Below are 16277 nucleotides of genomic sequence, written 5' to 3' on the forward strand. Positions count from 1 at the left end.
ATAAACTGCTTTCATTATTTGATGAATCTCCTTTGGAGTGACACCTTCTGCTGTCACGAATTCAATGACTGCACGTTGCTTAAATCGCATTGACCGACCGTCTGCGTAGGGTTCCATACTTTACACGGTAACAATACAACCGTTCAATGCTACGGCCTTCCGCCAACTGGAGCTGTAGAGAAGAGGCTACGGAACATGCCAGTACCTGTTCCATACCAGTGCTGCCAATTGTTGAAGAGTTACGAAGGTGGAGGCATTACTTTCCAGTCAACCCTCGTATTTCTCTGAAGTGCCATATACCCATTACACTATGTTTCGTAGTTCAGCTTCTCCATTGCATGCCCTTTCTTCTTGAAGCTCTGTTTCTACAAGAAATACCCTATTACCTACTGTTTTAAGATCACATGCTTGCCGGCCTTGGTGGCCGAGCGGTTCTAGGCGCTTCAGTCTGGAACCACGCGACCACTACGGTCGCAGGTTCGAATCCTGCCTCGGGCATGGATGTGTGTGATGTCCTTAGGTTAGTTAGGTTTAAGTAGTTCTAAGTCCTAGGGGACTGATGACCTCATATGTTAAGTCCCATAGTGCTCAGAGCCATTTGAACCATGTTTTGCAATCTCCCCTCCATACTCAATACACGAGCTTGCTTTTGCTTTTTTACTGTTTATGGCAAAGGGTTAACTTTGACATTAAAATGATTTTTATGAGTCCACCTTTGATTATTTCATGAATTTCTGATGATTTACTGTTCTCTCTCTCTTGTTTATAGTCAGCTTCTTAATTAACCATTCTGCAGGAACCAGTTCACTCCCTGAATCTTCAACAAACACTTTTATGTCTTGTATTATGGCTACAAGTATGACAGTCTATATACATTAGCATTTTTCATATATTTTCGTTACTAATGAGTGAGTAATTGAAGTAGTGTAGAAACAGAAGGATGGTAGCAAATATAATGGATATTACATCTGCAAGTGATTAATTACATGATCTTACGAATAAATGAAATTTAGGAATTTCTTACATACTTGCTTACCCCTGTACAATATCTATGATTTATCACAGTAGATTAACACACTGTTGGCTTTAACAGTGCTTAATACTAGACCAAGGTTTCCAAAACTGTGTTCTGTGGAACAGTCATGTTGCACGAAAAGTGAATAAATGCTGCATGATAAACTCTGAGTGAGAGGGCATTTTTGGTCAATATTTTGACGATACTGCCGTTTTTCAAATTTTATTATGATTTCTGTGTTACTAGTCACGATTTAAAAGCGGAACTAATCACTAAATATAACAAGTTCTTGTTTTTAACATTTTTTAACATCCAAAACAAGGTATTCCATAGGAGGAATAGTTTGGGAACCCCTGTGCTACACTCATACTTATCCAAGAAATCTATTTAGTCCTCATGAAGAGAATCTGCTTGCTAGTGATCTTTGGTACAGAGGTATATGATGAACGTGCCTCACACAGCTAAGTTGTTATAAGAAACCTTTATTGTTCAGTTCACATTTATATGTAATATGCAGTTACATGTATATGGCGGATGACAAACGTATGTTTTCCATCTTGCAGAACTCTTAACTTAATTACAATGTCACATACAATGCCAGGCATAGAGTCCTACTCTTTCATGAAACACAAGCTGGTAATGTACAGCTTGTATCTATAAACAAAATCTATTCTAGTCCAAAAAAGGCACGGAACACAAATTTTTATTGTTCTGCTTCTTCATTATTGTGTACAACAACTTCATAATTATCTTCCTTTTCCTTTTAACTTACAGAGTGAAAGACAACAGAAGAGCTGTGACAAGTTAAAGCTGGCTAATCTTCACCATTGGTGTTATCTCATAAGCAACCTTAAAAGTAACTAGCTGGAAATTCATTCTCTCTTTTTAGCTGTTTTGTGCATTGTTGTCAAAGGCAAACACAAGGGAATAGTAGGTTCCACTTGGAGATAAGCTTATTACGCTGAAAAGAAAACAAAAATTCTCCCTTTCATTTACAAAAAAATATAACATTGATTTCCATCGACTTTTCTTGTCACCATTTCATTTCTAGCCTTGAGTAAATATATTATCTCATGTTAAAGGACACAAAGTAAATTTATGGAGGAGAGTGTAATGTGTTCATTCAGTTGTGAATGTGAGAAAGGAATTATGTCCGTAATTTATTATTTTTGGTTGATATTTTTTGATAAAATTGGATTCTGGATTGATTTTGATTCACATTCACAATTATTTAAGAAAAAATTACTAGCACAATAAATTCCAGCAGAATCACATGCAGGCAATTTCCCATTTTACCTTAACGTTGGAAATCACTTTAGCTCCCACTTCAAATAATAGCACTCAGTGAAACAAGAAGTAGGGTACAGTTTCTTGATATAAATTGATAAGGGTGCATGAGAATAATGGGTTTTAGAGTTGTGCCAGAAATCACATAGAATCTACTGCCACATCATTGACTCGAGAACAGCTCATTGTTGTTGTGAAGGTAGATTCTGAAAATAAAGGTTACGAAAGGTGAAAGGTAAAATTCTGTGTTAACTGTGAAAAAAACTGGGATATTAACAATCCTATGATCCATAAAGACTGACAATATCTTTTACAGCTAGAAACATCTCAGAAGCGGTGACAATGAGTTAAGCTAGGAAAACAGTGGAAGAGACAGAATTACAATTCATGTACATCCATAAGATTTATATTATTAAAACTAATATGCCCCTTTAAAAATACTTTTCATTTAGAGAGCAGTAACTGCATATGACAATGCTTCACTAAAATAATGGTTCATATAAATGTTGTGGTCATACAGCCAAATTAAACTCATAAACTTTGTCAACATTTTAAATACGTTATCTGGAAAAATGCAAGTAATTGCAGTGAGCTGAATTTTTTTCATGAGAGAATTCTATTACAAATAAAAAAATGTTCAGTACCAATGTCGATAATAATTATATGAAGGAGTATTTTAATGTTACATTCACAGTTTTCAAATAAGTACCTGTGAAACCTGCACTGTTGAAGGTAGTCAGCGTTGTACCTTGAATCATACAATGTGATACTGCCATGAAAGAACTGCTGAATCAGCTTCAAAGAAGGATTGCTATATGAGTTCGGTTCTCTCTGCAAATGACTAGCACATTTCTCTTAGACATGTCAGAACTTATAATACTGTATAGAAAACGCAGTTTCACAATGAGCTGAACACCTCAGACTATTAAACTGGAGATAAGTTGTGTGACTAGCGTTTGCTTCCATACTTCTCCGAAACAGGTGAAGTGAAGCTTTCTGTGCCAAACTTTAACGTCTGAGCATATTTTTACTACTTAGGTGTGTTTAGAGGAATCTACTTTAAACAGGTGTAATTGTACAGTTTTTCGCATTTTGAAGGTAATTTTGCTGTCAGATTTTTGGGTAGCTTGTAGTATGTATAATGGAGAAGTCATGGATATGAAAGGAGATCACACGAAGATACTGAAAACCCACACAGTTTGTGGTCAAGTGATGCTGAAAATGTTGCAATACAAATCTCAGAGTATTCACTAGGATAGTAGGTTCTTTTTGTATTTTCCGTAAAACAACAATGTGATTCGCCTAAATTTCTGACAAATTTATGATGGCAGTAGCAAAATTACGGAAAATTCGACAACCTAGTTCCAACACCCTCCACACTCTTCGGAGAGTGCGTTTTACAAAAGGCAGTAATGATAAGTTGCAAAAAAAGTTCATTATTGTTTTTTCAAATTCAATTCTGGGTAGCTTGTCGAAAAAACAGTTCTGATCTATTGTTGAAAACAGGAAAACCCGGAAGAGGGTATCGGCGAGAAGGGAAGAGAAGACGCCATGACGCGCGTCTGCGTTACAGTTTCTTGTACCAGAACAGGTAGTGGTCACCCTCGTCCACGAACAGCCCGTCAACACCTGCAGACAGGAAAAGGGCACGAAATTAGTCTTGTTGGCTTCAAACTTCTGATTATGTTAACAACAAAAAAGTCACAAACACACACACACACACACACACACACACACACACACACACACACACACAACCACGTGCACAGGGGTGGATAAAAATATGGGAACACCATAAACACAATAGATTATGATGCCTAATACCGCGCAGTCATCGCGAATTGGATACGAGGGTGAGTCAAATGAAAACCTTAAATATTTTTTTAAATATTATTTATTGTGCAGAAGTGGTACAAAGATGTATCACTTTTCAACATAATCTCCCCCACGCTCAGTGCAAGTCCTCCAGCGCTTACAAAGAGCATAAATTTCTTTAGAAAAAACTTCTTATGGTAGTCAGCGCAACCACTCATGCACCGCGTGGCGTACCTCTTCATCAGAACCGAACTTCTTTCCTCCCATTGCGTCTTTGAGTGGTCCAAACATATGGAAATCTCTCGGGGCAAGGTCTGGTGAGTATGGTGGATGAGGAAGACACTCAAAATGCAGGTCTGTGATTGTTGCAACTGTTTTACGGGCAGTGTGGGGCCTTGCATTGTCATGTTGCAAAAGGACACCTGCTGACAGCAATCCACGTCGCTTTGATTCGATTGCAGGCCGCAGATGATTTTTTTAGGAGATCTGAGTATGATGCACTGGTGACGGTGGTCCCTCTAGGCATGTAATGCTCCAAAATAACGCCTATAACGCCTTTTTCGTCCCAAAAGAGAGTCAGCATAACCTTCCCTGCTGATGGTTCTGTTAGAAACTTCTTTAGTATTGGTGATGTGGAATGGGGCCATTCCTTGCTCGCTCTCTTCGTGTGGTGTGCGTACTGTAAGACCTTCGGAACACACACCATCAGATTATTTGACTTGTCGCTCTAACGAAGTAGGCGGGTGTCAGCAATATGTCTCGTGGTCTTATTGTGGCATGTTTATCTTCTGCTATTAGGTCAGACGATAGAAATGCCACTTGCACGTTTAGAGTAGCAGATTGACGGTGACCAACTTTAAACAGAACGTGATTAATTTTCACACACATTTATTAAAATAATAAATTGACAATCTGAAGTTCCTTTGGTCTTGGTACGTTAATCTTATTCTCACATACCTCTGATACTTGAAAAAGTGTCTATTCATTTATCTTCATGGCTATGTACAGGGATATGGTAATCTTATTAGGCGCAGACTGAAACTTGACTATAGACTGGTACAGACTAATGTAGACTGGTACTGACAGGTGCAGATAAATGCAGACTAATGCAGACTGGCTAATCGGAGGTCTGTACACTCGTTATAATACCTCGCGCGTTCATGTATCACTGCAAGAGTGTGATCCGCGAGGAGAAAAGGTTCTACGTTAGCAGCAATCACATTGGCTGCGTTACATATTAATACGCGGATCGGCGGAAGCAGAATTTGGTCCGTCTCTGAGGCAGCGCCATCTCGTAGTGTGGAGACGGACGAGCGCTGCGCCTGCGCTGTTGTGCTTAGTGGGGCGCGCTCTAGTGGGAAAGTTGTGTACGCGCTGACTACGCGGAACTATGTACACAACACTTCGTTTTCGGTTGGTGGAAGTGAACCCAGGTTTCGTCCCCAGTAACGATTCTTGCAACGGAGCCATCATCTTCTCATTCAAAACGCCGAAGAAGTTCTTCACAAGCATCAGAACATCGTTCTCTCATTTTAGGAGTCAGCTGCCGTGGCACCCATCTTGCCGACACTTTGTGAAACTGGAGCACATCATGCACAGTGTGCTGTGCTGAACCATGACTAATCTGTAAACATGCTGCAATGTCATTCAGTGTCATCGGCGGTTTTCCTTCACTATGGCTTCAACTGCTGCAATGTTCTGTGGAGTCACAACTCGTTGTGACTGACCTGGACGAGGAGCATCTTCCACTGAAGTCACACCATTTGCGAACTTTCTACTCCACCTGTAGACTTGCAGCTGTGGCAAACATGCATCGCCGTACTGAATTCGTCGATGAATTTCAATAGGTTTCACTCCTTCACTACGCAAATACCGAATAACAGAACGCTGTTCTTCTCTGGTGCACTTCTCAAGTGGGGTGGCCATCTTTATATTGATGCTGCCACGGTATGTGTACATCTGCACTATGCTGCCATCTAGAGGCCACTATGCACGCTGTTTGTAGCACGCTTACCAACTTACAGGGTAACGGCGGGAAATTTCGATGTGTTATTACAAATTTAAGGTTTTCATTTGACTCACCCTCGTAAATACAGGTCGTGAACGGTTTTCATGGTGATCTTATAGCATTCTTACTGCAAAACATTGGCAAGTTGAGATAACGATGATGGAGGTGGATAGCCATGACGTATCCTTCTCTCCGAAGTAGACCACAAAGAATCAATAATATTAAGATCTGGTGACTATGGAGGACAGGGTAGATGTGACAATTCATCCTCCTGCTTACAAAACCAGTCATGGAAGATGTAAGTTATGTGAATAGAGGCCCTGTCGTAACCCAGTACCTCAGACGGGGAAGAAACACTGTAGCATGGGATGGACCTCGTCTGACAACACGTTCACATAATCCTTGGCAGTAATGAGATCTTTGAGAGTAACAGCGAGCCCATGGAACACCACAATATGGCTGCCCAAGTCATCACCGAACCCCCGTCATGTTTCACTTTTCGGACGCAAACTCGGGCATAAGCTGGAAACAGTGTGAAACAAGACTCATGCGACCAAATGACTTTCTTCCATTTCTACACAGCCCAGATTTTATGGCCTCGGTACCACGGTTTCCTGTTACGGCTATTTGCACCACTGATGTGTGGTTTTGGTATTCCAGATCGTCATATAATTCCCTGCTTCTGGAGTTTCCTTCGTGTTGTTTTAGTACTGACAGGATTTGCAAGTGCAACATACAGTTGCGCAGTAACTTTACAGTTGTCGTCCTCCTATTTTTCGTCGCAGTCCTTTTTCATTGACCGTCTGTCACGATCATACAACACACACTTCCGTCCGCGTCGGCTTTAGCGGTAGATGTTATTCTGCTTTCGCAGTATGTGATATAAATCTTCCGTACGGTGTCTCTTGAAACACTAAACATCTCGGCAACCTTGGTTTTGAGAGCATCCACCATATGAACAGCAACAATTTGCCCAAACTCGAATTCGCTTAGCTGCGACGTAATGCACTCACAACATTATAGAACACTTTTCTGAGCACAACTGACGCTTGCAATGTATTAAGGATGTGCCACAGAGAAATAAAACAACACAACCTGCAGGCTTGCTTAGCATCTGCATGTTGTTCATGCGTGCCTTTCCACATTTTCCTCCAGCCTCAGTATTTGAATGAAAGACTCATTGATTATATCTATCAACTCCCCATTCAACCCTTTTCTATATAATCCATCTAGCAGTACACTTCCTCAAAATTCCTCGTCAACCCCATCGATTAGACAACAAAGCATGGTGGCGTAATTATAAAGGTCGTTCAAAAAGTTTTGCACAGTCGCCTCTTTTTTTTTATTTTTTGAAGGAGGAGAATGAAGTTTTTTGTGAACATACTTGGACCATTTAGTTATAAGTTGGTATATAAAAGTAGTTTTTTTCATTTACAGGTGAGCCATAATGGACCATGATGTAGATGTCAGGTTGTGACAACGGTCGGTGATGGAGTTCCTCTTCAAGACCGGCGATGACACGGCAACATCGATTCACAGGAAGTTGCTCCCTGTTTATGGGGAGGACACAGTGGATCGCAGCAGAATCCAGCGGTGGTTGCAGAAGTTTAAAGAAGGTGATTTCTCTCTACTGGACAATTCACGATGCGGTTTACCATCGACGGCAGTGAGTGATGTGAATAAGGAGACCATTGATCAAATCGCCCAAAATGACAGATGTGTGACGACACGACAGCTTGCTGAAATGACTCGTTTGTCATTGGGTAGTGTGGTATCACTGGTACAGTCACTAGGGTACAGAAAAATCTGTGCACGTTGGGTGCCTAGATTATTGACAAGAGAAATGAAAACGATGCGGAAGAATGTGTGCGAGGGTCTCATGAAGACCTTTACTGAAGAGCGGAAACAGTGTTTTGAGGACGTCATTACCCAGGATTAAACATGACTATTTTTGTCCGAACCTGAGAGCGAAACCCAATCTATGGAGTGGCGTCATCCGGGTTCCCCTCGGAAGAAGAAACCAAGACTTTGACGAACAGCAGACCGAAAGGTGATGGCCTCCTTCTTCTGGGATCAGTGTGGTGTCATTTTCATTGACTTTTTGGAACCTGGCTCCACAATTAACCGGGACCGCTACTGTTTGTCATTGGACAAGCTGCGGCATGCCATCAAGACCCACAGACCACAGCTTCAGGGTCAGCTCATCAGACTACACCATAACAATGCCAAACCCCATACAGCCTTTATGACGCAGGACAAAGTCAGAAAAATGGGTTGGAAAATTGTTCCTCATCCTTCCTACAGTCCGGTCTCGGCTCCGTCTGATTTTTACCTCCTTGGTCTTCTTAATTCTCACATGCGCGGTAAAACATTTGACAGTGAGAAAGACCTTATTTCCTGTGTCAAGCGATGGTGTAAAGGTCAATTCCCAGAGTTTTACCAAAGTGCATTTACATCATGGAAAGAACGTTGGGCTAGATGCGTCACAGCTGATGGAGGCGACTTTGAGTAGGCTCAATGTATACCTAAATGTTCAAAGTATGTTCACAAAAAATTTCATTCTCCTCCTGCAAAAAACAAAAAAGTTAGAGACGATTGTGAAAAACATTTTGAACGCCCTTTGTACAATTTTGATTATCTACAAGGAAGACATGCGAAAGAGATGTGGCTATATCGTGGAGGTGACCTGTTCTTTCTAGTAGAGTTGGCAAATACTTTGGTCCCGTTTTATGATTCTTAGATACTTACGAAATTTGAACCTGGCTCTCTTCTGCTCTGAATACAATTGGTATGTGCGGCCAGGTACTTGCACTTACGTTTACCATCGTGGTCATGACTTCCTCTGATGTTGTTGCCAACTCTCAATTTAAAGAAAAAAATTTTGGAGTTTATAATCTTTACTGCTTTTGTATTTGCCTGTCCGTTGATTGTAAGTTTTATAACTTTTACTCTTTTTTCCCACGGGTCTTTTAAATGTGACAGCCTCGTTTAAAAAAGTAAATGGGTTTTGCGTATATCTTACTATAATATTCGAAGCTTAAGTTCATTGAAATTTTATATTTTGTGGACACTTTCGCTGCACACAGTCCTATTATTTTATTTTTACATTTTGTTAGGAGACAATCCATTCCAATAATACGTCTTTTGATATTATGTATTTGTCTCACTGTTATTTATCTTTCTCCCAAGAGATACTTAACTGTATCAACTTTTCATTGTACTGATGTCCTCCTATTTTCCCTTCAGGCACGTATTTTAATTCTAATTTAGATTAAAATATCAGTGTACAGAGTCTTTTATGACTATCGAAGCTACGACTCGTCTTAGCCGGGCATTTCTTTTAACCCATATGTGACAGGGCAATATTTCCGTGGACTACTCCCGAGTTGTCAGTATACGCCATACTGTGGGTCGGGACGCCGAGCTCACGTACTATCATCGCTGCTTGTGTAAGAATTGTTTATTTGGGGATTCTCAGCACGAATTTTCAATTTCGCTTGAGTATCATCATATATCTCTAACGACCTTACCCCAGTGGCGACGCCGGTTCCCGTCATATCACCGAATTTAAGCGCTGTCGGGATAGGCTAGAACTTGGATGGATCACCGTCCGTGTCTGCTGAGCGCTGTTGACGAGAGGGGTGCACTCAGCCCTTTTGAGGCCAGTTGAGGAGCTGCTTGATTGAAAAATAGCGGCTCCGGCCACTAAAACTGACAATGACTGGAAGAGTCGTATACTGACCATATGCCTCCCATATCCGCATCCAGTGACGCCTGTGGGTCGAGGATGACGAGGCCGTCGGTCGGTACCGCCGGGCCTTACGAAGCCTGTTCGGACGCAGAGACAGTTATTTATCATCAGGATTCTTTTGTATTTTGATTGAGTATCAGTATTCTTGTTTGTTCTAGGTTCAACTCACATATAATTCACTGTCAACTTATCTGACGTTACATTTTTGTACTATGATCAGCGTTATGGTAGGGGACACCTGTGTTTTATTGAGGGGCGTCTTCTCTGTCTAGAAAAGGTCCATGGTCTTCCTTTTGTAATTTCTAATGCAATCAGAAATTTTGTTATGTAGTTTACGCTACACAGACTAAAAAGAAGTTTTTTGGATCTTCTTTAGGTCAGTCGTTTGACACCTGACGATGTGATTTTGTAGTCACGGAACGAGTGGTGAATCAACAGAAAATCAATAAAGCTTCTCATAGCAGCTGTTACTGTTATTTTTCATTCAAATTATAAGATTAGCTGGTGATTTGACTATCCTCAGTGAAAGTGAAAGTGAAGAAGAATTACAAGGACTGTTGAATGGAAGTGAAAAGTGAAATAAGTACAGAATCTAGATTGGGAGTAAACCGAAGAATGACGGAAGTAACGCGAAGTACCAGAAATGAAATAGCGGGAAATTTAACGTAAACATTGGTGATCACGAAGTAGACAAAAAGGAAGTCTACTACCTTGGAAGCAAAATAATACATGATGGGTGAAGCAGGAAGGGCACAAAAAGCAGACTAGCACAGGTAAAGAGGGACTTCCTGGACAAAAGAAGTATGTCAGTATCAAATATCGGTCTTAATCTGAAGAAGAAATTTCTGAGAATGTACGTTTGGAGCGCAGCATTGTATGACAGTGAATCGTGGACAGTGGGAAAACCAGAACAGAAGAGAATCGAAGTATTTGAAATGTGGTGATACAGAAGAATGTTGAAAATTGAGAGGACTGATAGGATAAGGAAAGGGGAGGTTACCCGTAGAACCGGCGGAGAAAGGAACGTATGGGAAACATTGACAAGAAGAAGGGACAGGGCGATAGGACGCGTGTTGAGACATCAGGGAATAACTTCCATGGACTTTATTCCATGGGACTAGTGGAGCTGTGAAAACTGCAGGAGAAGACAACGATTGCTATACGTCCAACAAACAAGGTAGGTCGCAAGTGCCACGCCGATATAGAGAAATTGGCGCATGAGAGAAATTCGTGGAGGACCGCACATACCAGCCAGAAGACAAATGATTAAAAAAAAATTAAAATCTCTCAAGCATAAAATGAGACTGTGGAACTGCAACCTCGGAGCTGTTGAATTGAGGGCCTGCTGTTGGGGCTTGCCTCATAAATAAATCTATTAAGTGCAGAGACAGATCTGTACGGCACGAAGTGTGGTCTGGATAATAAGCATGCAGCTGTAAGAATTATATTAAGTTTGCAAGCCAGCCAGGGAAGATGCTCTGCAGAGGAAGTAACTGAGGAAATGGAGCAGTACATCAACCGTAGAACCTGGAGCAGCTGTAAGACTATCAACATATTTGTTCACTCGTGATTTTCTAGCATCAAAAACGAAGAACAGCAAATGCGTATACAGCGAAAGACATGATTTTCCTTTTCCAACAGAAGATGCCCATATGTTGTCGAGTTTCTGAAGTACAGGGACACCATTAGCAGGTCGTGGTTGACGCCTTTGATCTTCGATTCTCTGGTAGTCTGTTGGTGTGGATTTTCATGTGTTGATAACCACTGAGATGCAGGTAAACATTTTTGCCGACTCGGTATTATGGAAAGACTATCCGAGGATCACAGAAATTAGTACGTACATCTGGACGACATGAAATGTGACAGTAGTGTTCGGTTTCATATTTGTAGCCCGATTCAGAGGTTATTCTTGCTTAATCCGATGACAATAAAACTAATTATAGTATTTGATTCATTTCAGTGACATGTTGTCACCTAATAGCCTACCAGCGTACTGTACCCTACTAAATCTTCCTTCTGATTCCGTAATTTACCCTACGATCTTCATCTTTCCATACACAATGTGTTTTAAGCTCTTCTTCTACTTCCAATTATTCTGACTGAACTGTAACACAACTCCTTTTCAATTTACTTCCTCAGGTCACTATATCTATGTCATGCATCCATGGATGAAAATCAACACAAAATTTACAAAACAGAGAGAAGTCTGTAGTGTCACAAACGAAACGCCGCTCGTGTTGTTGCACTGGCGTGACAGAATTCGAACAACATACCAACAGGCGTGATGAGTTGATTTGATGGGGGATCTGCAGGGTTTGGCAGTGTGGGCGTCTGGTACAGCAGCCAGAACAGGTAGCTGGCTGGTTCCTCCTTGCGACCCGCCAGTGTGTGTACATAGTGCCCGTTAGGCCACTCCGTCGCCTCGAACCTGTACAGAGTCAGAACGAGAGAAGTCGTTAAGTGGGCTTGACGGAATTTCAGCATGATTGGTTACAACAGACAAAACAAGTGTAGCAGCATGTACACATTGTGACTGGTGGTGGTTGCTGGTACTATAATAATTATTATGGTAATAGTGATGGTACAATGGTGGTGTTTGTGCTTGTAATATGATGATCGCAATGACTGTGGTCATTATGATGGTAGTGGTAGTGATATGGGATGGTGGTGATTCTAATATAGAATGTGATAAGATAGCAGTGGTGGACGATCAGTTAGCATAATGTAACCTGATAACGAAAAGATGTATTTTGGGAATGAATATATGCATCATAGTGATGGAGAGAGAGAGAGAGAGAGAGAGAGAGAGAGAGAGAGGGAGAGAGATAGAGAGAGAGAGAGACTGTTGGAAATGTGTAGTACGATGAGAAAGATGTGGTTAGAGGGACATGGGTTGGATGTAGCGACTGAGATGATGATACTGACCGGCATATAATGATGTAATCGTGACGATATATCGTTTTGCTGATGAGAACAATATGTTGATGATCACATGAAGATGATTGTGTGGTTAGTAAGGGAGAGTGCTGTACCTTGGAACACTTTCGCCTCTAGCTGGCCGTATAATAGAAGTTCAATGTGTTTTCTTATTCCATTTCAAATGACGTGATTCACTTTACGTTTGTAGTAGATATTTTCTGAAATTTCAGAAATTACCCCGCAATAAGTAAGGTTTTTCCAAATGTGAATAACTGTTCAAAGGTACAATATGGTCATGTACCCAGCAACAAATACTATATAAAAATCTAAATGCTTGCAATTGAGAAAATCCTGTTAGTACTATGTTTAATAGTCTGTATGTTACATTATTATTCTATTATACAGCAATTATCAGTAAGTGAAACGCAAATAAGAAATAGTAGTTTGAAAAACCAAAGTTAAACACATTTTGAAATAGAACCGTTGTAAACTAACAGAAATTGCCATTTTCAAGACGGGAAAATTGCTAAAACGTTTAAGACACTGAGCCGGCCGCGGTGGTCGTGCGGTTCTAGGCGCTCCAGTCCGGAGCCGCGCTGCTGCTACGGTCGCAGGTTCGAATCCTGCCTCGGGCATGGATGTGTGTGATGTCCGTAGGTTAGTTAGGTTTAATTAGTTCTTAGTTCTAGGGGACTGATGACCACAGCAGTTGAGTCCCATAGTGCTCAGAGCCATTTGAACCATTTTTTAAGACACTGAGTTATTTTGTAAATATCAAGTTTTCCATGGTGAAAAGACCTTCCGATTGAAGGTCACAAGAAGACTGTGCACGACTGACAAAGCATGGCTTCCATATGTTATGAAACTAATTTTAAAAACATACAGAATTTTACTTTGTAACTGAAGTACCATAAAAAAAGCTTCCATATACAGGAGGTAGCGAGTATAAGTGTCGATATTTCTATTGATGACTGAGGACAATGTACCGAACAACATTACATCAGTATTATTTATGGCATTGGAGACTAATAAGCCATTACTTGTCGTATGTTTTTACAGTGAGTAGTTCCTCTAAGTGCACATGGCAAAAGAAAGCCATAAATGCTTACGTATTTTCACCTGGGCAGCACGTCAGTTGTTGCAATGTGGCTGCATGGATACAAAATAGACAGACTATAGTGACACGTAGTCCACTTTCCCGTTAGCACTTAAATATGTGGAACTCTTAAAACTTACAAGGCTGCACAAAACACAACCTCATGTTCTATAATAACAACAAAAACAGTGGAAAATGAAAGAAACTGCTTATGGCGGCTTCCAGTGCCTGTTCTTTCTCATGATAGTAAAAAAAAGGCACTAGGTTGATACAGCACCCAAGAAACATCGTGTGTTCCTAGGTACAACACTCTCTCCTAAATTACAGAACAAAAATATTTAATCATATAAAAGCGCGGAGTCTGTTCTTCAGGACATGTCCGAAAGAACAGACAGTAGACAGAATCCACAGCTGTGATACATATGACGTAATTGAAGGTGGAGGCGGATGAAAGCAAAGGAAAGGGAAAGAATTATTGGTGTGGCACTGTATGCGGTATCAGCAGCGACAAGTGAAAATGTGTGCCAGACGGTGACTCCAACACGGAATCTCGTGCTTTCTAGGCGGCTCCATTAACGAGTACACCACCCTTACACTCTGTTGATCGTAAGTGTATTGACTATCTCGGTATGCTCCCCGCCTGACACACACTACCATCTAGCACCACCTATCCGCAGCCTCGTCCATATTCTCCAAACTCCCTAATTTTTAGATTCCCACTGGAGGTCGAACGTAAATGTAAATCCCCCACTGAAGGTTTTAGATTAATTGCTCAGCGAAGAGAAACAGTTATACGAATGTTCTTTGGGACAGACACAACATTTTCATATAACTGATTTGCATCAGTGGGTAATTCATCCACAACCTTCAATGTGGATGCACATTTACCTCCTGTGGGAATCTAAAAATTAGTGAGTGTGGATGACGTAGACGGGGACTGCGCATAGGTGGCACTAGGTGGCAGTGTGGGTTAGCTGGGGAGCGTACTGGGATAGTCAAGATATTTACGATAAACCTGTGCCCGGGTGGTGCAGGGGTAAACGCAACTACCTAGTAAGCAGGAGATCCCGGCTTCGAGTCCCCATGCGTCACACATTTTCACTCGCCGCCGCTATTTCAGCATAAATCCCAGACGTAGCTTATATAATTAGTTTCTTCCCTTTCCTTTCCTTTGTCCCCCTCCAGCTTTACATAGAAATATTTGGACTTAATGTGTGAGCCAGGCTATACAGATGCCGTCAGGGAGCGACTCACTGGTAGTGCTCATCCTGCTGGGCGGCGAGCATCATGACGTTGTAGAAGCTGGAGTTGCGCGCGGGACGCAGGGTCAGCGAGTAGTTCTCGGAGACCTCGGTGCCCACCCACAGCGAATACGTCACCGTCACCTCGTCCGGCTGCTGGCTCGAGTTGCGGCTGCCGGATGACGTCACCACCTCGTCGCCGGATCCGGCGCTGGAGTCGCCGTCGGGACGCCCGGGGGATGTCGTCGCGGCCAGCGGCGGCGCCAGAGGGGCCGAGTTGCCGCCGAAGTCGAAGGACACCGGGCCTGTGGAGGTGGCATCAGAGGACTGCCTGCACGTACTCCCAGGAGCACAAAAACTGGCTGTCAGTAATTGTAGCGTTAGATGAAGGTTTCTATACCACTACATTAAATTCTCTATTGTATGTCAGTGTTCCAGGCTACGCCATGGACACGCCTCAGGTGTAATCTACATGTATAAAAATCAATTGCCGGATGTATGAAACATCATCACCTGATAACAGCTTAACCGATTTGGTCGATTTTTGTTGTTGTGTTCGTTATTGTCAGGGCAAGGTTTCAACGAAAGAAAATTTTTGGAACATCCAACGGATATATAGGTAATATATAAAGCGGAAATGTTGTTGCGGAAAATCTAGAAACGTTGTTGACCGATTTACTAAAATTGTCAATGTCAATAAAATTTACCATCAGCCGTATACTTTAAGGTATTATACACATCGAAAAAGTTTTGCGTCACCCCGGTTCCCAGAACTCCTGAAGATAAACGTTGACTGTGGACTTTGTGTCACAGACACAGGCCCTTTGACTGTTCAGAGATGACACTAAACCCGCCCAAAGATGTAAACAACCGTGCATGAGCACCACCTGTTAGAGGTGTTATCCACAGAGAGATTGGGGGGTGGAAGGAGGAGGAGATGTATGGAGCTACTAGGCATTCAAACAGAAATTTGACATAGTGGGAGGACGAGGACGACGACGACGACGACGACGACGACGACGAGGACGACGACGACGAGGACGACGAGGACAAGGAAGACGAGGATGAGGAGATGGACAGAGAGAGGGGGGAGGTGTTTATGCACAGAGAGAGGGGGGTTGAAGGAGATGCATAGAGCTACTGAC

General features: G+C 41.8%; 1 protein-coding gene across 1 annotated transcript in view; it reads right to left on the reverse strand.

Moving 5' to 3' along the window:
- Positions 1 to 1477: 1477 nt before the first annotated feature.
- LOC126203667 (uncharacterized protein CG3556-like) overlaps positions 1478 to 16277 on the reverse strand; it is a 122107-nt gene continuing 107307 nt past the window's right edge. The window contains exons 6-8 of the mRNA XM_049938032.1: positions 15146 to 15437; positions 12150 to 12304; positions 1478 to 3931 (exon numbers count right to left, since the gene is read on the reverse strand). Coding sequence (XP_049793989.1) covers positions 3870 to 3931; positions 12150 to 12304; positions 15146 to 15437 — 509 coding nt within the window. The 3' untranslated portion in view covers positions 1478 to 3869. The remainder of the gene's footprint in view (positions 3932 to 12149; positions 12305 to 15145; positions 15438 to 16277) is intronic.

This window comes from Schistocerca nitens, chromosome 9, assembly GCF_023898315.1.
Source record: "Schistocerca nitens isolate TAMUIC-IGC-003100 chromosome 9, iqSchNite1.1, whole genome shotgun sequence".
Taxonomy (NCBI): domain Eukaryota; kingdom Metazoa; phylum Arthropoda; class Insecta; order Orthoptera; family Acrididae; genus Schistocerca; species Schistocerca nitens.